The 21,726-nt window shown below is 45.1% G+C and overlaps 1 protein-coding gene across 2 annotated transcripts in view; it reads left to right on the top strand.

Moving 5' to 3' along the window:
• The first annotated feature begins 14,365 nt into the window (after positions 1-14,365).
• Positions 14,366-21,726, top strand: part of CMTM4 (CKLF like MARVEL transmembrane domain containing 4) — a 38,427-nt gene continuing 31,066 nt past the window's right edge. For both annotated transcript variants that reach the window (XR_013997503.1, XM_081117602.1), the window contains exon 1: positions 14,366-14,724. Coding sequence is in view for 1 of the 2 variants with exons in the window: in XM_081117602.1 (XP_080973728.1) it covers positions 14,539-14,724 (186 nt within the window). In the remaining variant the exon portion in view is untranslated. The remainder of the gene's footprint in view (positions 14,725-21,726) is intronic.

Raw genomic sequence — 21,726 nt, 5'->3', positions numbered from 1 at the left:
ATCATCTCCATCTTATTTTCCAGATGAGGAAACTAAGGCACAGATAGACTAAACAGCTACTAAGGTCAGAGTCAGAATTTGAACCCAAGAGGCCTAGCTTCTGAGTTTCAGCAGTTGTGGCACTGTGTAGCTGTTTATTGTGCTCAAAGCGGATGGGGAAAATATGTCAATGGAAAGTGTTTTCACCTGTGGTCCTAAGCGCACGTGGGCTGTTTATCCTTTCCTCTTTCTGTTGTGGATGGAGGAGTCATTCTTGTTAGGTAGGAAAAATGGCAGAGAATATACCCAAAGAGAAAGTATACAGTACACCTGTAAAAAGGGGAAGGGGCCAGAGTCAACAGTTACTTTGCTGAGAAAGGCAGGTTGAGGTGCCTGCCACTCTCCTATCTTGGAAGGACCTCTACCTCTCAAGGCAGAGCGTAGAGGGTCACCTGTGGTAAGGGCTCTTGGCAGGCCCTGGGATGTAGACCTTCATCAGGTTTACATCTGAATTTTCTCTCCTGCCACCTCTGGATTGGGACCAGTGCATGGAGGGAGGCAGCTGGAATGTTGGGGAGGGAGAGCATGAGCTTTGATGGGTTCCAGTCCTGGTACTTCCTCTGACCTTACAGAAGTCTTACTACTTTGGAATCAGGCAAATATAGTTTAGACAGATGAGCAGTTGATCAAGAAGCAGAACAAGAAAACAGTCAAAATTGGGGAACTTAACCCCTCTTAGGCCTTTGTGTGTAAAGGGGATAAAATTTCTTTCCCTTGTGAACATTAGAGGAGGTACACATGTGCCTGGCATATGGTAGGGTTTTAATGTGATTGTTGACCCTGAACATACTTTTAGAAAACTCCCTAATAAACATTCCAGCAACCCCTTTTGTGCCCATATAGAATGTACTCTTCCCATTTGTGGCATTTTACATTTTGTAGTTTAAATATCTCTAAAGAAAATAGAGGTTAGAGGGATGGATATCCTGTAACCACCCTCTCAGTGTAGTTCCATGGGATGCCACACCTGAGCCCTTGATTCTGGAGGCAAGGACAGTGCTTGCTCTTTAGTACTGTATTCCTTACCCTGTAAGGCCTGCAGATAGCCACAAGGATGCAAAGTGCCATCTTGATGCTCTCTCTGACTTGCTTAATGAGGCACAGATAGTGTATTCTGATTAGGAGGAGATGGAGGTGACAGGCCTGTGGCAGTGTTGGGAGCAGGAAAAAGGAAGAAGCCAAAACCACTGCACATGGACAGTGTGCCCTGCTGGTGCAATGGGCCAGGCCACAGTTGAGACATAGCTCAGAAGTCTCCCTGGGCTCTGATGCTGAGGGAATACAGCTTGAAGGGAGAGATGCTGAGATAACAGGGGTTTGAGAGGCCAGGAATGGGGGTTTGGGGGGGTGCCAGATCAGTGGGAACCAGGGTTCTTTTTGGAAGGGTTGAGATCTTGGGCAGCATTTCACACAGGAGGAGCCTAACCTTTTTTTTTCTTTCTTTTTTTTTAATATGTCTTTATTGATTTCAGAGAGAGGAAGGGAGAGGGAGAGAGAGAAAAACATCAATGATGAGAGTCATTGACTGGCCGCCTCCTGCACGCTCCCTACTGGGAATCGAACCCACAGCCCGGGCATGTGCCCTAACAGGGAATCGAACCTCGATCTCCTGGATTGTAGGTGGATGTTCAACTGCTGAGCCATGCCAGCCAGGCAGGAGCCTAACCTTTCAAGTGTTTCTAACCTTGTTAATAAATTCCTGTGTGAATAAAGTTAACATTTTTTCCCCAGTATTGTTAACATTGAACTGAGTTCTATCTTGATTGTTTTCATCAAGCAACTCAAGATAAGTCACAAAAATGTCGAGGTATTTTCATATATGATGTTTTTCTAGAACATTTCATTGGACTTAATTAGCATTCCTAAATGGTCATCAGGCTCTTCCATCTTCCCTGCCTGGCCTCCCTGCAAACCCCCCCTCACCCAGTCAGCTCTTTTAAAGAACTATCTACTTAAAGGTCTAGAAAAGGCAAATAAAATCTGAACTTCAGATTATAAGCACCTTAATTTTTGTTTGGAGAAGAATTCAACAATTTAAAAGCATGTCCCTTTTTAAGGCAGTCATTTATTTTAGAGAATGGGGTTGCTTTGGTACATCTGTCAGCAGCCTGTGGCATGTTACATCTGTCCTTGATATTTAAAATATTTGGCACCATTTTGCCGGGAATCCATTTCTGACCTACTCAGAATCATCTAACAAATGTTAGCCTGGAATTAAACTTTGGAGTGTATAGGAAACTAAACACTGTTCTTGTTTAAACTTTGCATACAGATAACATGTGCATGTTGAGAAGGTATTTCAGCAATTCCAATTATTTTTCTGTGGTTTTGCTCCCTGAAAACCCATCTGAGAGGATATGTTCTCTCTACGGCAGGCCCACAGGAGGCTAGCAGTCAGCAAGTCACTTAACCTCTCTGAATCTTAGCTCCTCTTCTGGAAAGTGATGAGAACCTCACCTACCTCACAGGCAAACTGGATGCCTTGAGATGAATGCTTGTGCAATGCCCAGCCTGCAGATAGTCCTGAAACAGAACCAGCCCTTAACTAATTGTGTGAGAGACAAAGAACTTAGTTCTTGAAAGGGCCTGAGAAATGGTCACTTTCAAGATGGGGAAATAGGCCAGTGAGGGAAATTACTTGTCCAGGTCACATAGAAGGGAACAGAGTTGGGACTGAGAATCCAGGAGTTGTTGCCGCCTTCGTCTACCCAATTTGCGCACTTTCCCCAGCCTAGGCAGTGCTAAACACCAGATCTTAAATCAGAAGAAATGAACTGCTAGTTTAGACTGAGCAGGAGAGCTATTTTAGGGCAGACAAACTTTCAGCACACCATAAATTCCATCACCTGGGCAACTGCCTGATTTCTTGGGCAAAGCATTTCTCTGCCATCTGCATGCGTGGGCTTCCGCATATGACGTTGAAGTATGTGGCCTCCTGGGGCCTCCCTGCTGTTCCTCAGCAACGATTGCTATCTTCCAAGGAACTGTGGGCATGAGTGGGTGACACTCGAGATGCCAGTGATAAGGAGAACTTGGTGGGCCCTTCCCCCACAGGGCTAGTAGTCTGGGAGCAACAGATAAGCCAACTGATGTATCTACCACCACAATCAGCTTCTCTGCTCAAAATAAAAACCCAAGTCTTTGTGGCAGTCTTCCTCTTTCCCACTAATTGGGCCCTAAAGCCTTTAGGTGGGCAGAACATGGTAGGTGTCTGGGGCTGGGGTGGGGAGCTATGGAGACCCAGAGCCAGTTTTTGGAGCCTGAGCAGGGTAAAGAGTGATTCTGGCGGGGAGGGGATGGGAAAATGGCCTGGCATGGAGAGGTAGCCTGAGTAGGGTGAAAAGGGCATCTTCCTAGGTGGGGATGTGGTAGGGAGGGACACGGTGTAGGAGCCCAAGTGGGGTGAGGAGAGCAAACCCATGGGGGCTGGCCTGACTCGGTATTAGCCTGGGTGGGATGAAGTGGGCATCCATCCACATGGGTTGTAAGAAGCTGAGTGGGGTGAAATGAGCCTCCACCTGAGAGGGATGTTTCAATGTGGGGTCATGTGTTAGGAGGGCGTTTGTGCAGGGACAGGGTTCATGATGGGGATGGAAGAATGGTTACGTACATGGACATTGATCAAGTTAATGTATGAAAGAAAATAGCCAGGTTTCCCACTGGCAGAGAAGGGCGTTAAAAGTATGGAATGAGAAAACTTGAATGTTGGAGTGGTGGTGGAGCTATCAGTACAAACTTACAGTCTTCAATACACACACAGATATAAAAAACATATATGTAAGTATGTATATGTTTATATACATACAATATAGCCCCCAGCTGTTTGCACTGAGAGGTCCTGGGAGCAGACACAGCCTAATGGCAACAAGCACACCTTGTACCTATATCTCCTTTTCTAAATACCATTTTCCAGTAAAATAAATCATGGAGAAATGGCTGATTCCAGGGCTGGGGCAAACAAAGTGTAAGTGAGCTTGGGACATCTGTGCCAGAAAGTAAAAGCGATCAAAGAATGGAAACATGTCAAACAAAACAAAACCAGGAGGCCACTGGACAAATCAATGACAATTTGAGCATCAAAAAAAGAAAAGATTGTAATGGAGTATAATCCATTGAATAAAATAGGAAGTCATGAGTCTACATTGATGTAAATAAATTGGAAGTTTCATGAGAAAAAGCATTCCTCATCAAAATTTAAATTTATGTGATTTATTCAATGGGTTATCCATTACAATTAATATTTGGATGCTCAAATTGTCCCAGGTTGGTCGGTTGGTTTATTACAAGGGGGGAAAAAGTAACTTACAGTGGAGAAGCTTGGTAGACACAAGCCTAATCAACTGATCGAAGTGAACTTCATTAGTAACAGGACAAGGAGCAATTGTGGGCCTCCTGATAGGCTATGCTAAGAACACATCACTTCTAGGGTGTTTCTGCCAAAACTGTATAACCTGAGTCTAATCCTGAGGAAACATCAGACAAACCCAAATTGAGGGACATTCTGTAAAATAATTGGCTGTAATCTTCAAAAGTGTGAAGGTCATGAAAGTCAAGATGAGTCTGAGGACCTGTTTCAGTCTGAAGGAGACTGGAGACATGACAACTAAAGGAACGAATGATTCTGAATGGGTTCATTTTGCTACAAAGACAGGGATATTTGGCAAAACTTGAATGGGATCTTGAGGGTTATGTGGTGGTGATGTATCATTAATGATTTACTGATTGTATTCTGTTCGTAGGATATATACACTAATGTATTTGGAGGTGATGGGGTATTAGGTTGGCAACTCACTTTCAAATAATTTAGGGGGAAAAGTTCTTTGTACTGTACTTATAGCCTTTTAAATTTTTGAAGTAATTTTGACATTGTTTCCAAATAAATACATTTAATGAAAACAAACAATCTTCAAGTCTGCCAATGTATATAGGCTAAAAAATGCGAGTGGTGTGACATTCAGGCCTTTGGCAATAGCTCCTAAAACCTTCACTCCCATGACTTGTTTAATAAGTATGTTCCTCAGCCACTATTTCATTCCCCCTCCCCTAATCTCTTGGTCTCCCAGACTCTGCCCTTCGAGTGTCCTAGCATCATGTTTTCCTGCCCACTTAGATCACTTACCTAAGGCCTGTCTGTCCTCAGGCTTAACTCAGGTGCCCACAAATCTGGACGGTCTTCAGCCCCACCCTCCTCTTCAAGAATCAGGCTCCCTGAACTCTTGAGGGCATTTCTTGACTACCCCAGAGTTTCCCCAAAAGAGTCTGGGGAACCCTAGGTATCCACAGATGTACCCTTGGGGGCTGAGACTTTTTTTGTTTTTTAAAGGGCTGTGTACATTATTCAGGGTAACAGAATGTTTACTACCCATTTGATACAGAGGAGATAAGACTGAATTATTCATCTGTACTTTTTGTTTTCACCCAAATCTGATCATGTCAGTTCCTTTTTAAAGAGCAAAATGCAGCTCTTATGGCTCCCCTGACTGCTGGTGCCTTCAGAATCTGTTCCCAGCGTACTTGGCCTACCCCGTCGTGCCCCCTCCCCCCCAAATACCTCTTAACCTCTCCCTGTCTGAACAGGAACCCAGATTGCTCACCTCTTTCTGAACGTCCTGGGCCTTTCCTTCAGGGCCTTTGCTTAGGAGAGCTCTTTTTTCCAGAACACCTCGCCCTGCCTTGCTTGTTCAGAATAATGACAATAGTGAGTAAACATTTGCTGAGTGTCTACTTTGTCTCAGACACAATTCCAAATTTTTTTACAATTTACAGGTGAGGAAACAGGCCCACGGAGGTTAATATCTTGTCTGAGGATATGCAGCCAGGTTCGGTGAATGGTTCCTTGCATGTCTATCCTACATCTGGCCAGAGCCAGGCCCAGAGGACACAACAGATAAAAGAGGCCTTTGCCCTCTCAGAGCTCATGGCTGGAAGGGCTGCAGATGGATGGGTAAACAGTGAGTCATAACACGGTGTAATAAATACTTTGATGCAAGGGGCTGTGGAAGACAGGGCAGGAGTTCCTGACCCAGCCTGGGGACTCAGGAAGGTGTTCCTGGGTGAGCTGACATCTAGCCTGAGCCCTACAGTATGCCCAGGAGTTAGCCCTCCTCATTGCACTGCTTTGAGGATTAAATGAGTTAGTATGAAAACCAAGTAGAGCAGTGTCTGCCACATGGAACATACTATAAAAGTGCCTCCTCCTCTTCCTTTCCCTCCTATTGGCCTCATAAAGGAATGGGTGTGTTTGGTGGGGGGGTATCGTGTGACATTATGAATTATGCTTTGGCCTCATGGAATTCAGGACACCCAATTCCATGACAAAGGTCCTATCTAGTGGGCAGGTGGATCTAAGTGGCTGGAGCTCAGGAGAAAGGTCTGGAGTCATAGGAAAGGAGATGAAGCTAGGACAGTAGTCCCTCTTATCTAGTTTCACTTTCTGCAGTTTCAGTTACCCGAGGTCAGCCTCAGTCCAAAAACATTAAGTGAAAAATTTCAGAAACAATTCAGAAGCCTTAAATTGTGCAGGGTTCTGAGTAGTGTGATAAAATCTCATGCTGTCCCATACCCTCCTGCTCAGAAGGCGAATCATCCCTTTGTCTAGTGACTCCATGCTGTAGATGCTCCCTGCACAGTAGTCACCTAGTAGTATTGCCACAGTAGGGTTTAAGTAACCCTAATTTTATTTAGTAACGGCCCCGAGTACAAGAGTGGTGATGCTGTCAATTCAGATATGCCAAAGAGGAGCAATAAAGTGCCCCTTTAAATGAAATGGTGAACGTTCTTGATAAGGAAAGGATCATGCTGAGGTTGCTAAGATCTACAATAACAAATCTTCTGTCTGTGAAATTGTGAAGAAGGAAAAAGAAATTCTTGCTAGTTTTGCTGTCACACCTCAAAATGCAAAAGTTATGGCCACAGTGCATGGATAAGCACAGAGTTAAGATGAAAAGGCATTGTCCTAGCCAGTTGGCTCAGTGGTTAGAGCATTGGCCCTGGGACTGAACAGTCCCCGGTTCGATTTCAGCCAAGGGCACGCACCTCGGTTGCAGGCTCAATCGGGGCGCATGTGGGAGGCAACCAATTGATGTGTCTCTCTCATATCAATGTTTCTCTCCCACTCTCTCTGAAAAAGCAATGGAAAAATGATACTCGGGTGAGAATTAAATAAAAGAAAAGATGGAAATGCATTAGCATGCTCTCGCTCCTGATAGCACGCTGACATCTTTCCCTTCCCCTTCTTCGTCCTGCACAGGCATGCATCTCCTAAACTCTAAGTGTTCCCATGAGACTTGCAACCAGGGGAGCAATGGGTAGTGGCAGCTTGTTCCAGGTTAACCCCCTGATCCTTTCTCCAAGGCCCCCTTTTCTTTGACTTTCCAGTGAGCCAAAGCAGCCCAGCCTGGGCTCTCCTGCTGCTTCTTTTATTCTAAGCCCACCCTTGTTTCACTGTCTCTACTTTAATAAACATACTCTCAAAACGTGTTGCACCAGAAAGCATTGAGCCTATAGGAAGACTTCAGCAAGGGATCTTCTGAAAGGAGTAACACCAAGCCATTTACTGCAAGTAAGAGATGGTTACAATAAGACATTTTGAGCGAGACAACATTCACATAATTTTTATTACAGTGTATTGTTAAAATTGTTCTATTTTATTATTATTGTTAATCTCTTACTATGCCTAATTTATAAATTAAGCTTTATCATAGGTGTGTATGTATAGGAACTACACACATATATATGTATGTATAGGGTTTGGTGCTATCCATGGTTTCAGGCATCCATTGGAGGTCTTGGAATGTATCCCCTGCAGGTAAGCCGGGAGATGGCTGTGCCCTGAGAAACACTGAACTCTCAGGGCCAGGCCTATAAAGATGACTGAAAAGAGCAACCAGAGAAGTAGGAGGACAACCAGGAGAGCCTGGGTTCATATATGCCAAACAAGGAGACCGTTGCAAGAAGGCAGATACATTTGGCAGGATCACATCCTGCTGAGCGAACTATTTAGCCTTCAAAACCCAGGTTAACTCCTTAAAGCTTTCCCTGCCCTCTCCTGGCCCAGGTAATTGTGTTGAGCTTGTAGTCCTGCAGATACTTATAGTGGCACATTCCTGTCCCCCACCTTAGGCCTAAGCATCAGACCCTTAGAGGAGGTCCTGAGAACCTATTCCTTGAGCGATTGATTCTCCTGCACATGGAAGTTCACCAACCCCTGCATTCTAGAGAGAAAAATCCCAGGGTAGGAGTCTTATTGGCTCAGCTCAGGTCCCATGCCCATCCTGAGCTGTGGTCTAAGGAGGTATGGGCAGGGAACCATGAGTAGTCATTCTTGGGTCAAGTGCCCATTCTTCCTGGGTAGGCAACACCTGGGAGGTGGAAATAGAAGAGGAGTACACCCAGCACAAGGTGGGGGTGCTGTCATTAGAAGTAGAGAGATGGATGCTCTAGTTCCACAGTTACTACCCCCACAGTTCTTTTGGGAGAGCCTTGGGGCCCCAGCATGTGGCCTAGCGCCTGGTACATGGGGGTGGGCCACCAGCAAATCTTTGGCTTATACAGGTTGCTTTCTGGCTACCTCAGCCACACCCTGAGGTTCACAGGCTAGTTTAGTCAGCATGCAGCCTGGCACGCCCACATTTCCTTGGAGCCACCCTTTGCGCCTTTGCGCCAGAAAGCCACTCTTCCTCTGCCATGGGAAGAGAAGGGAGCAGGCAGCCAGGGAGAAGCCAGGCAGTGGCTGAGCAGGCGAACCTTCCCCAGAGTTGCCAGCAGGCTCTGGAGGCCACAGGAACCGGGGGAACTGGGGTTCCACAAAGGCTGGGATTCCACTGGAGGCTCCAGTGAGGGACGCAGATGGATTGGCTCGGGTTGGCCTTGGTCATAGGAACCAAAGGAATGTCAAGCTGGAAAATCCCAGTGAGCACTATTTTTAGAGAAGCCTTGGAGAGCATTTTTCCGGCTGAAGGGACAAGCTTTTTCAGAAGTAGCAGTTAACTCTAACCCCTGAACTGCTCTGCCTGGAATTTGCCCAGGCTGCCGCCCCTCCTTCCAGACATGTGGGAACACTATTGGAGGAGCCCAGTCAGTCCCCCCAGGGAAGACAGGGGCAGCTGCTGCTTTCAAACACCAAAATGGGTTGTTTATTTTTACATCTTGGAGTCTAATCCCTCAGACATAAGGAATTTATATGGGCACTTTTCTTTGAAAGGCCTTTTAAGAGGAGAGAGAGTCATCAAACCAACTTGTTAGTCATATAACGTTAAAGGTAAGATTTTCTTGGGTGTTTGGGTCATGCTTAATATTGATAATTATTTCTGATAAACTTAATTGGTCTTCCTACTATGTGCTTTATACTTGAAATGTTCAATTTCACCGCCACTGTTTATGTTTTTCTGTTTGAGGTAGAAGTCTCTAGGGCTCCTGCCAGTTACTGAGCTTATTAAAAATAGATTAGATCTATTGTTTCATTGAAGTTACAGGAAAAACTACCCTCACCCCAACACCCACAAGGATGCACTGACTGGGGAGAGACCTCAGTAAGGAACTAAGTGAAATTCGAACCCCCTCTCTCCTCACCATTATCAGGCGCTGCCTCCAGGGACAGAACATGCAGGACCACAGTTTGGGAACGTGTTTTGCTCCCAGCCATTCATGGAATTTAGAATCTAAAGTCCTTGTAGGATCAATGCTGTTGATGTTAGGACTCTCCATGAGTCCACGAAATCAGTACACTTGTGGAGGGGGCTAGAGTGAGGAATCCTCTGACTTGGAGGTGATTGTCCTGAGAAGGAGACAAGCCCAGGGCTAATGGAGAGGCTGAGGGACTTGGGAAGAGGCCAGGCCTGATCCAGGTAAAGAAGGGTATCCTGGGGAATAGCCCATATCTAAGGATGCTATACTCTGAGCAGCTCTTTCAGGATGAGATCAGGAACTGAGATAAGAATCAGAATTACAGTTGCTGGCAGACTCTTTCCACTGGCAGCAATTAATAAAGTAGCATCTGGTTTATTCATCAGTCTCTTCTGAGTCCGGTTGCCTTGAGTCAGCCCTCGATTTGTGGATCAGACCCTGAAACCCAGGGACCTGTCCAAGGGTTGCCTTAGTTTCCTATGCATTTATCACTAATTTATCTTCTCTATCATTTATTATCCTCATTTTTACTTCAGCTCTTGTAGATACCTGGAGGCACAGCTATAGCCACAGACTCATGATGTACTACAATTTAACACTGAAGGAAGCCACCATAATAACAAGTTTTATCTACTATTACTATGTGGGATTCCCAATAGCGCCTTTTGGAAGTCTGTGAGCTTCTGTTAAAAAAGCAAAAGTAGAACAACAAAAAAATGAGTCTGTCCTTGGAACTAAATAAAAACTTAGGCTAGTATCCAGGGACAGGAAACAGTAAGTACTGGAGGAGAACCTCCAGTCTTGCCTCTGCTCAACCCATCTCCCTCTTGTGGCCAGAGAAAGCATTCTAAAAGCCAGGCCTCACAAGGCCACTCTCCTGCTTAACACTCTTCCATTCAGAGTCCACCCTCTCATGTGGTCCATGAGGCCCTGCAGTGACTGGCCCACGGCTACCTTTCAGCTTCAGGTCTTGCCTGACAGTCCTCCTTCCTCCCCTTGAATTCTACGTTTGAGCCTCTTCACTGTGCTTTGCTTTTGCTTGTGTCTGGGCCTTTGCACATGTGGTTCCCTCTGCCCAGAACACTCTTCCACCCACCCTTAACATCTCTTTGCCTAGCTAATTGCTGTTCATATTTCAAATCTCAGCTGAAATTCTGACCCAGAGACTCAATTAAATCCTTGATGGGTTTAACATACCACCATGAACAACACTCTGCACATGCTGTTGTATTTACCGGGTTCAGCACTTGCTCTCCATGGCCCTGATGGCAAGGGTTCTGTCTGCTTTGTTAACCACTGACTTTCATGTTCCTTTTTTAAAAAATTGTTTTAAATTTAGCTTTTATTTTTATTAACATTATAAGTGCACATGGTTGAAAGAATTAAATAGTTCTACAAGGCCTCAAACTCCCACTACATTTCCTGCTCCCAGAGGCAACATTTTGTAACTTTTAACTGATTATTTTTGCATTTACCTTTATATTTTTAATGAACATGCATATACTGCTACCTCCTGGGTTTTTTCAATTTTAAGCATCTGCTGATCTCCCGCAATGAATGATGAGTATTTAGGTCTCTTGCACACCCTTCCCTTCTCCCTATCACACATGCATATATCTGGACCCCATCCTCTCCTAATATGGTCACATACTTTTGGGTAGGTCAGTATTCATTGTTTATATTATTATAATTATGCAAATATTATTTGCATTTGAGCAATGTGATTTACCATACTTATCTTTTCTATATATAATTTCATTTTCCCTACAATTAATATCTATGAATATTTGCTTAGTTTCCTATGCATTTATCATTAGTTTATCTCAAAACTTTCCCTAAACTATGTATCCTTCTTTGCTGTATATTAAACATTTTCTTAATTTCACCTTGAAGAAGTCTCTCAAAGTCTAGCTGCTCCAATCTGGGCTGGCTGACTCTCAGACCTGCTGCACGGGGGCCTCTGCCCCCTTCACCTCTCTGTAGGCTGCATCCACCCTTTCTTGGATCCTCTGTCTTCTGCTTCCTTGGTTTGAATCCTTGTTCTGGTGGTGTCCTCCTCCAGCAGCCTCCTGAGAAAGGGACTTTTGCATGTCTGAAAGAGTCTTCCATTAACTCTCATACCTGATTGATACTCCAGCTGGAACCAAACTTCTATGTGGGATCACTTTTCCTCAGGATGTGGGAGGGTTTGTTCCATTCCCTTGTAGCCCCCAAAGTTACTGTGGAAAAGTCTGATGCCTTTCTGATTTTTGATTCTTTATTTTATTTTATTTTATTTTTTAGAAGAATACATTTAAAAATATATATATATCTTTATTGATTTCAGAGAGAGGAAAGGAAGAAGGATAGAGAGATAGAAACATCAATGATGAGAGAGTCATTGATCGGCTGCCTCCTGCACGCCCCCGACTGGGGATCGAGCCCGCAACCCGGGCATGTGCCCTGACTGGGAATCAAACCCTGATCGCCTGAATCCTGGGTTGACACTCAACCACTGAGCCATGCCCGGCCGGGCTGATTTTTGATTCTTTATAATGAACCTGCTCTGTTCCTCCTCGATTCTCAAGGGTCTTTTCTTTGCTCCAGTGGTCTGATGGGCCTGGGTGCCTGTCCATCCACTCACTGTGCTGAGCACTGGTGGGTCCTTTAAATCCAAAACTCAAGTCCTTTGGTTCTGAGAAATGTTATTGAATTATTATTTTATGTTTTCTTCCCTCCATTCTCTCTCTTCTAACTTTATGGAAGTCTTATTCTATTATTCTCTTGGACTATAGCTCTAATTTTCTGTTATTTTCTATCTCTTTCCTTAATTTCACCTTGAAGAAGGCTTAAGGTGACTCTGTTTGGCTCTATTTCCTGTGATATTTACTTTAACTCTTCATTTTCATATTACTTAATATCCAGGGATACACACACACACACAAACACGATTTTCAGTATGGTACCCCTGACCTCAATTGTGCCTAGTGACCCCTAGCTGAGACCCTCTGTTTTTCCTTATAGAATTCTAGAGACTAGAATTCTAGTTTTGGGGGATGAGCATGAGAGGGGATCCAGGGATCCAACTGCTCCCTAAAGATTCTCGATTGACCTTGTTTTTTATTCCTGCCTCCACCACCACATCTAGATGTGCTGGTGCTGCCCATTCCAGATCCTTTTGTTCTGTGATAGAACCTAGGCTGCCTTTCAGCCTTTGCCTGTGCCAGCTGATGGTTTTGTTTCGTTGGATCTGCTAAGTCAGTTACCACTTGCCCATTTGCTTTTCTGCTCCCAAAATTTTGTTGCTGTTGTCTCCTTTCCCATTCTTTGTCCCAATGATTTTATGCTCTTAAAAAAATAAATCCCTGTAATTGTCATTTCACTGGGCTTTTGGGAGAGAGCAGAGGCCAGAGGCTACATCCAACCATTCAACTTGTCATCTTTAACTTGTCAGTCTGTCTCTAGTCCCTAGAGTATTGCTTAGCACATAAATGCCCAATATTCATCGGTTGAATAGAGTATTAATTAGTCACTGAGTTTCTCATCTTTGGTAACCAAAAGGTGAGAGCCCTTTTGGTATTTAATGCCTAGCTTGGAAATCTCAAACCCACCTGAGTTGTATATTAGGCAACATTGTGTAGTGAAGAAAATTGGAGCCTGGGCTCTGCCCGCCAATTATTTATGTGGCCTGGGACAAGCTCTGGGGTCTTAGCCCTCTCTTCTGTAAAATGGGAACAATAATACCTCCTTCCAGTGCCTTGCTAGTGCCTAGAGCATGGGCGCTTCCCAGTCACGTTTGTGGTGTGTAATACCAAAGCGGCGGTTCTTAGAAAGTCAGTGTTTTACTTAAGCCTTCACACTTGAATTGCAAATCGGTCCCTAATTAATGCCCTTCAGCGCAGAAGTCTGTGTTTAACCCGACTTGATGATTAGACGGAGATCGCCAAAACTCTTTAGCTAAGTCACCGAGGGTCTACTGTGTGCTAGCGCCCCTTCCCGGTCAGGCCGGCGGATCCAGGACTCATTGCGGTTACTCACAAATATTTATCGTGCGGTCGGTCCTGTAGACCGTACTAATCGACCCCCACTCACCCCGACTCCACACCCCTGCCCTGTTTGGCCCCTGGCCTCAAAATTGGTTGTTGCAAGGCGCCCAGTGTGGGAGCCCAGACACTTAGCCCTCTTCTTGTCAGCCGAACAGCCCGAGTCAGGCCAGCCCTGGGCCGTGTACCGCTCCCAGCACCGGGGTCGCGCTGCGCATCTGTGTTTTCACCGGGAAGTACCCCAGGCTACCTGTAGAGGACCCCACTTCCTACGGAGGAAAAACTGAGGCAGCTCCCAGGGACACAACTCCATGCCCCTTCGGTCGACCTCGACCTTCCCGCTCAGCTCCGGGTCCTGTCGATCCACACAACCCGCCTTCCCGCACCCAAGCCCTCGCGCTCCGGATCGCCAGGCGCGGAGCCGTGGTCCCCACCCCGCGCACTGGCAGGTGAGGGCGGAGCCTAAGGACGCCCCGCCCCCGGCCCCGCCCCCAGAGGGTCCGCGGCGCACCACCTCCGCCTCTCCGGAGCCTCGGAGCGCCGCCGAGCGGCCGGCGGGCGGGCACTCGCTCCGCCCCCACCCGGCCCGCCGCGCCGGCTCCCGCCTCCTTCCCTCTCCGCTCGCTCCCGCCTCCTTTCCTTTCCGCTGCTGAGGCGGCGGGAGCCGAGCCCGAGCGGACCGAGCCGCGGCCGCAGCCGGCGGCGGGCGCAGAGGAGGCGGCGGCGGGGCGGGCCGCGGGCGTTCAGTCAGGCGGCGGCGGCGGCAGCGGCGGCTATGCGGCGGCCCCGCTGAGCCCACCAGCTCCGGGCGCCGGGGGCCGGCCGCGCGAGGCGGCCCGGGCCGGGCGGCAGCATGCGGAGCGGCGAGGAGCTGGACGGCTTCGAGGGCGAGGCCTCGAGCACCTCCATGATCTCGGGCGCCAGCAGCCCGTACCAGCCCACCACCGAGCCGGTGAGCCAGCGCCGCGGGCTGGCCGGCCTGCGCTGCGACCCCGACTACCTGCGCGGCGCGCTCGGCTGCCTCAAGGTCGCTCAAGTGGTAGGTGCCGGGCGGGGCCCCAGGTGCCGGCGGGCGGCCTAGCCGCGCGCCTTCTCCCCCTGCTCCGCTCCCGGGGCGCAGGCCCGGCTGGCCTTTGCCGCGCCTCCGCCTCGCGGGGCCGGACCCCTGCTCCTCGCACCCCCTCTCCCTCCGGAGGTCCCAGGGCCGCCCTTCCCACTCCCTTGGGGATTCTGCTCTGCTGCCTCAGGTGTGCGCCTCCTACCTGAACACCTGCCCCCGGGCCTACCTGTCTGCTCCCGCCTTCGCTGTCGCGAGCCGCTGGTCCGCGGAGCCGGCTTGGGGGTCATGCCGTCGCCTGAGTACTACTAATCATAGCAACTTGTGACAGATTTTCGGGCCCGCACAACCTCCACCTCTCCTGATGGTCCTTCTCTGCCTGCTTCCACCGCTGGGACTGTGTCTTGGTTTCCTTTCCGGCGCCTGGCAGCGCCGAGCGTATGATAGACGCTCAATAAATGTTTGTCGAATGGAGCTGTGGAGCCTAGATGCAGTGGGGGAGCCCAGATCTGCCCACAAAAGTCTCCAGTTTATACAGCAGAGATCTGATTCCTTAATTAACCTAGAAGACAGAACCGGCATCCTTGACTCCTCCGCCCCACTACTGTGGCTGGCTTTGCCCAATTGGTACCTAGAGTTAAATCACTCCGGGAGGGCAGCCAGTTTGGGAGGTAACAGAGAACTTTCTGTTGGACTTGTCTATGGTAGAGCTCATTTCTCAGAATTCTTATTTTTAGCTTCCACGGTGTTCAAGGCAGGGGCCTGTCAAGTCTGCCCCTCTTTTGTGGTTTTGTAACAGGCCTCTCTGGGCAGTTCCTTAGCTCTGTTGTGGACAGGGAATGCTCTAATTCAGAAAAACTGTCCTGATATTCCCTGTCACAGGTAGGCCTCCCTCCGAGGCCAGGCAGCAAAACTTTATAGACTTCTCTGCCAGAGAAGCCATTTGCACAGAGCTGTAAGGTATGTGCATTTTGTTTCTTCCAGGCTCTGGGCTTCTTTTTTCGGACTTGAGTACATAGATAAGTATTCCTTGGGACTCATATAGTGTGGGGACACCTTTTAAATAAAGGTCTCAAGTGTTTGTAGATTGCAGGATATAGACTGTTTTATCTCTCCTGATTGCTGGAGGGTATTTTTGAAGGGCTCTAAGGAAAGACAAAAGAAGCAGGTTATCCCTTTCCAGCATTTTAAACTGACCTCATCCGGTAAGCTGCAGTGCTCTGAGATATGTTGGTTCATAGTTAGGCTTTGCTGTTAGCAAAGAGAATGGAGGAGGTGGGAGAAGGTGTGGCAGCTAGCCAATGTTTGAGTATAGCACAGATAATCAAATGAATAAAAGAGCTGGGCAGGAACTCAGATCCAGGTAGAATATAGGGCCTTGTTAAGCACCTTGCTTTGTTTCCTCTGGGCTTTTGAAAGTAAATAGAACTTGCCACTCAAAAGATCTGGTAAAAGAATTGAAACCCAGTAGTTTGTATAAAATGTTATCCAGCAGTTATCACCTCATTGCTGGAACTTTGTCACCTAAGGCTAGAAATGGAAGCCAGTGGTATTGTAAGGTCTTATTTTGGTGTAGAGCTTTCCTTTGCATCTGGAAGAACTTTGGGGCCTAGCCCCTAAAATCTCACCTACCTCTGCCATTTGTCTAATCTCTAGAATTTAAACAGCGAGAGGTTATGTGTAGATGAGTGAAGGATGGGAACTTGCTGGAAAGGTATGGCAACCTGAAATAGTCTTCAATGTATTTGGCTCCTCGGCCTCAATAACATCAGGGTTTTTAGGGGAAAACCTCAGGAAAGTCCAAGGAATTGAAATCTAAATGTAAACTGGAAAAGAAATTGTTATGAAGATATATCTAAGATGTTACAAGGCTCAGAATTCCATCAAGAAATATGGATAAGTTCTCATTTTGGTTTTTGAGAAAAGTTTGCCTTGTTTTCATTTTAGTTTGTTTTTTTTTAATCCTCACCTGAGGATATTTTTTCCATTGCTTTTCAGAGAGAGTAGGGGGGTGGCGAGAGAGAAACATCAATTGGTTGCCTCCTACTTGTGCCCTGACCAGACCTGGGATCAAGCCTGCAGCTGAGGTATGTTCCCTTGGCTGGAACTGAACCCAGGACCCTTCAATCCACGGGCTGACGCTCCAACCACTGAGCCAAGCTGGCTAGGGCTCATTTTAGTTTCATAGACATTTTTTGTGGTCTGTGGCCCATTGCAACCTGTAGATCCTTGCTATTCCTAATGTGTTCAGCAGCATCGCTAGCACCTGAGAGCTTGTCAGAAATGCAGAATCAGAGAAGCCTCCCCCTAGATTTTCTGAATCATAATCTGCATTTTCACAAGATTTCCTCAAATGATTTACGTGCACATTAAAGTTCAAGTCTTTTTTTTATCATTGTAGTATTAAAACCTCACACAGGTGCTAGCAATCAGTTTTCTATCAAACCATTAATAGTCAACCTCAAGGCTGAGGTTTTTCAGTGAAATGAGCCTGTACCTCCCTCAAAGGATTAAGAGAATGAGGTAATATGTAGAAATTAGCACCTAGCTTATTAGGCGCTTAGCGTGTAAAAAACATTAGCTATCATGATTGCTAATTGATATTTCCTGATTCTAAAAAAAACTTGATAAAAATTCCAACCCAAAATTATATATTTGAATTAAAGATAGATCACTTCCTAGTGACTTAAAAGTTAAATTGAATATTTAATTAATTAATTAATTTTAAAATATATCTTTATTGATTTCAGAGAGAGGATCTTTATTGATTTCAGAGAGAGGAAGGGAGAGGTAGAGAGAGAGATAGAAACATCAATGAGTGTCATTGATTGGCTGCCTCCTGCATGCCCCCTACTGGATGGAGCCCAAAACCCAGGCATGTGCGCTGACTAGGAATCAAACCGCTATCTTCTGGATCGTAGGTCGATGCTTAACTGCTGAGCCACAGCAGCTGGGCTAAATTGATATTTTAAATGGAATGCTATCTGATAGTAAAAGTAATCCATGCATTTTCATAGATTATATATTTTAAAAATTAAACTCATACCTATCTTTTTTTTTTTTAATTTTCACCTGAGGATAATTTTTCCATTGTTTTGAGTGGAGGGGGGAGAGAGAGAGATATCGATGTGAGAGACACATCAATTGGTTGCCTCGAGCACGCAGCCAGGGCTGGGATTGAACCCGCAACCGAGGTACATGCCCTTGGCCGGAATCGAACCTGGGACCCTTCAGTCTGCAGGCAAATGCTCTAATCACGGAGCCACACAGGCCAGGGCCATACCTATCTCTTATTTGGGGAGAATGTCTCCTGTGGTTATTATATAAACAGTAAAAACGTACTTTTAGTGGGAAAAAATGTTGGTTTAAACTATTGATTTAAATTACCTTTTCCTTATGAGTGTAGATTCTGTGAGTGCGTACTAGTTTTTAGCTCCCAGACATTTAATGAAATAGTTAATGTAGGTCTTATGCTTATTACACACCTCCTCACTCCTCCCCCACATTAGTTCCCTAGTTACCTTTGTTGAAAGCAGAGTTTTGCTCTTGGGATGGGATTGGAGGAAAAGGCATACTATCACATATACCATGATGTAATGACAGAGGGCAGGCCCCGGATTGGACAAGACTTTCTGAAAAATAATAACAGCAGGCATCGTTTAGTGAGTGTGTATACTCTACTGTTGTCATCCCCATTTTATGGATGAGGAAATTGAGGCACAGAGATTGTTAGGCATTCAAGGTCACATGGCTAATGAGCCACGGTGGAGCTGGGACTTGAACATAGGAAGTCTGGTTTTGGAGTGTGCTCTTTACCGCCTCCCAAGCACATTATTTTGAGTTGTTTCACATAGCAGAGCAGGAGATATTGAGTCCAAGGACATTTCTGTGGTCTTTGGGAAACTTGGTGACCTTTTGGGTGACTTTTACATGCTTAAGCAAGAGACTTATAAGATTTTTGATTTCTTGATGGGCTGTGTGCTGTTTCTAGGTGTACAGATTTTGTGTGGTGACCTGCTCCTCATGCAACAGACCTGCCAGCTTCCTGCCAAGAGGGGATGGGTCTTCTCAAAAGTGCCAAGGGTAGAATCTGCATTTCACTTCTGAAAGGACCCCTCAGGGAATTATTTTGCTTCACATCCCTTTCTTAAGCCCCTCCCATGCCTGATTGACCTTCTGACATTGCATTGCATTTTTGTAAGACTTTTTCTAACAATGTTGGGTAATAGGCTATGTTTAAATTCAAATTTTAGTTCCACTGATCTAGAAATCTTTTAATCCTGTAGTGTCTTAGCTTCCTCAGTAAGTGGTAATGTGGGTGGTAACGACTGATTGAGCATTTTAGAAATTGTAGGAGTTAAGGGGTTAATGTTTGACAGGTGCTTTCCTAGATAACTCAAAGACAAATAAGAGTATTTGCATTCAGGGTGAGATAATAACATATCTTTTATTTGATGGAAACCGTGGTCAGTTTTCATCCTAAGCCAGTCAGCATAGTCTCTCATGGATCCTGCTCTCTGGGGGGAATATGCTGGGGCAGGGGAGGGGTGTGCAGGTGATGGCGGTAAAGTAGTGCATTTCAGTGCATTGCGTTCCTCAGGTCTTCTGTGGCTCCTTGTAAACAGTCTCATTTTCCTTTAGGAAGATTGTTGTTATCTTTGGAAGTTGTCTTCCTGGTCAAGGACTTGCAATCAAAGTCTAGCAGAAGAGCAAAGATAAAACTACTCTTAAGTTTCCATGATGATTAAAAATAGTAAAATTATCATCCAAGACTTCAGAAAAGTATATAGTACACATCTGTTTTATAAAACCAGACAAAGACAGTTCAAGAAAAGAACATTACAGACCAATTGTCCTCGTGAACACAGACCCAGAAATCCTCAAGAAAATACTAGGAAATGAAATTCAGCGACATTATGTAAAAAGAATAATACACCACAACCAATCGTGATTTATCCTGGGAACAAAAGGCTGTCCCACTTTTCCAAAATCAATAGATGTATCCTGCCAGATGAACAGATTAACAGAACCATATGATTATGTCAGTGGATGCAGAAAAAACATTTGACAAAATTTAACATTCATTCTTCATAAATGCTACCAGCAAACTAGTAAGAGAAGGGAACTTTCCCAACCCAAAAAGGAGCATCTACCAGAAATCTGCAGCTAACATAGATGCAGCTAACATAATGGTGAAAGAGTGACTGCTTTCCCCAAGATGGGGAACAAGGCAATGATGTCTCTGCTCTCACCACTGATATCCACCCTCCTACTGGAAGTGCTAACCAGTGCAAGAAAAGTAAATGGAAGGCATACAGATTGGAAAGAAAGAACAACTGTTCCCATTTGCAGATGTCATGATTGTCTATGTAGACAACCCTGTGGGAATCTATGAAAACGCTCCTGGGACTAATAAGAGAGTTAACAAGGTTGCAGAATACAAGGTCAACACACAAAAATCAGTCACATTTCTATAGCCTAGCAACAAATCATTGGAAACTGAAATAACAAAAACAAAAAATCCATATCAGTTATAGTTGCTCTGAAAAGAATGAAATACTTAGATATAAATCTAACAAAACATGTAAAGGATCCGCACACTGAAAACTGCAAAACATTGAAGAAAGAAATCAAAGACGATCTAAAATAAGTGGACAGATAAACTGTGTTCATGGATTGGAAGACTCAATATAGTTAAAATACCAATTCTCCTCAAATTGATCTGTAGGTTTAACACAATCCCACAATCTCAGCAAGATATTTTTAGAGACAAACTGATTGTAAAATGTATACAGAAAGTCAAATTAGCCAGGCAGAGGGCTGGTGAAGGTTGGTGGAAGAGTGTTCAGGGCAGAGGGAGCAACATAACCTGAAGTCACCTTTGTTTAAGGGCTCTGTTTGTATTTATGTGTGTTCGGGTGAGGGTGAGAGGGGCACGGGCTCCAAGAATATGGACTTTGTCTCTTATCTCTGTGAGACTTGGCGAGTGGCTTGTTTACTTCAGGCCACAAGCAGGTCTTCTCAGTTGAAAACTGGGGCTATGATAGTACCAATGAGCCTTCCATTCAGAGTACTTAGCAAAGTGTCTCTCATATACCAAGTCATCCAAACCTGTTGGCACTAGAGAATATCTCTGAAATGATACAAGTTGAGAAACTGGTACCTGAGGGGGGGGGGGGGGTCGAAGGGAGATTTATTTTTCACTGTATGTCTTTTCATACTTTTTAAATTGTATACCACATGCAAATATCTTCTAGTAATTAAAAAATTACTAAAATGTTAGCTGTTATTAGCTCTACCTTAGTATAGATTAGCCTTAAAGCTAATATACTGACCATAATCTTTAATTAACCTCTTAATACTGTCCTTATTTTATCATTTGGAGGCCCTTGAGAATGATTTGGATAACATAGCCCTTGAAGGAACTTGAAGTTAAAATTTTTATCAATGTTTTCCTATAAAGCAAGCATTCTCTACAATAGGAGTACTTAATATATTTGTTGAAGCAAATGGCAAAATTTCTTCCATTTGAAAGGAATGTACCCTCATTTATTAGTTAAAACATTGTATGGGGATATAATATACTATATAGCATGGTGACTATAATTAATAATACTGTATTGCATATTTAAGAGTTGGTTAAGAGAGTAGATCCTGAAAGTTCTCATCACAAGAAAAAAAATTTTGTAACTGTATGGTGACGGATGTTAACTACACTTATTGTGGTGATCATTTTGCAATGTATACAAAATACTGAATCATTATGTTATACACCTGAAACTAATGTTACATGTGAATCATATCTCAATTAAAAAAACACTAGAACCTTGAAGGAAATTAGGAAAAAATTTTAGTGTGACCGACTCAAAAAGAACTTTGGAATTTTTTTCTTTCAAAGGCTGCATAAGATCCCCTGATGATGGTTTCCAGTTTTTTGCTATTAGGAAGAATGCTTCATTAAATGGGCTGCATTCTTCTTTTGAG

Source organism: Miniopterus schreibersii, assembly GCF_964146895.1.
Source record: "Miniopterus schreibersii genome assembly, chromosome: 18".
Taxonomy (NCBI): Eukaryota; Metazoa; Chordata; class Mammalia; order Chiroptera; family Miniopteridae; genus Miniopterus; species Miniopterus schreibersii.
The sequence above is the reverse complement of the archived record's forward strand: the minus strand, read 5'-3'. Positions and strand labels throughout refer to the sequence as shown.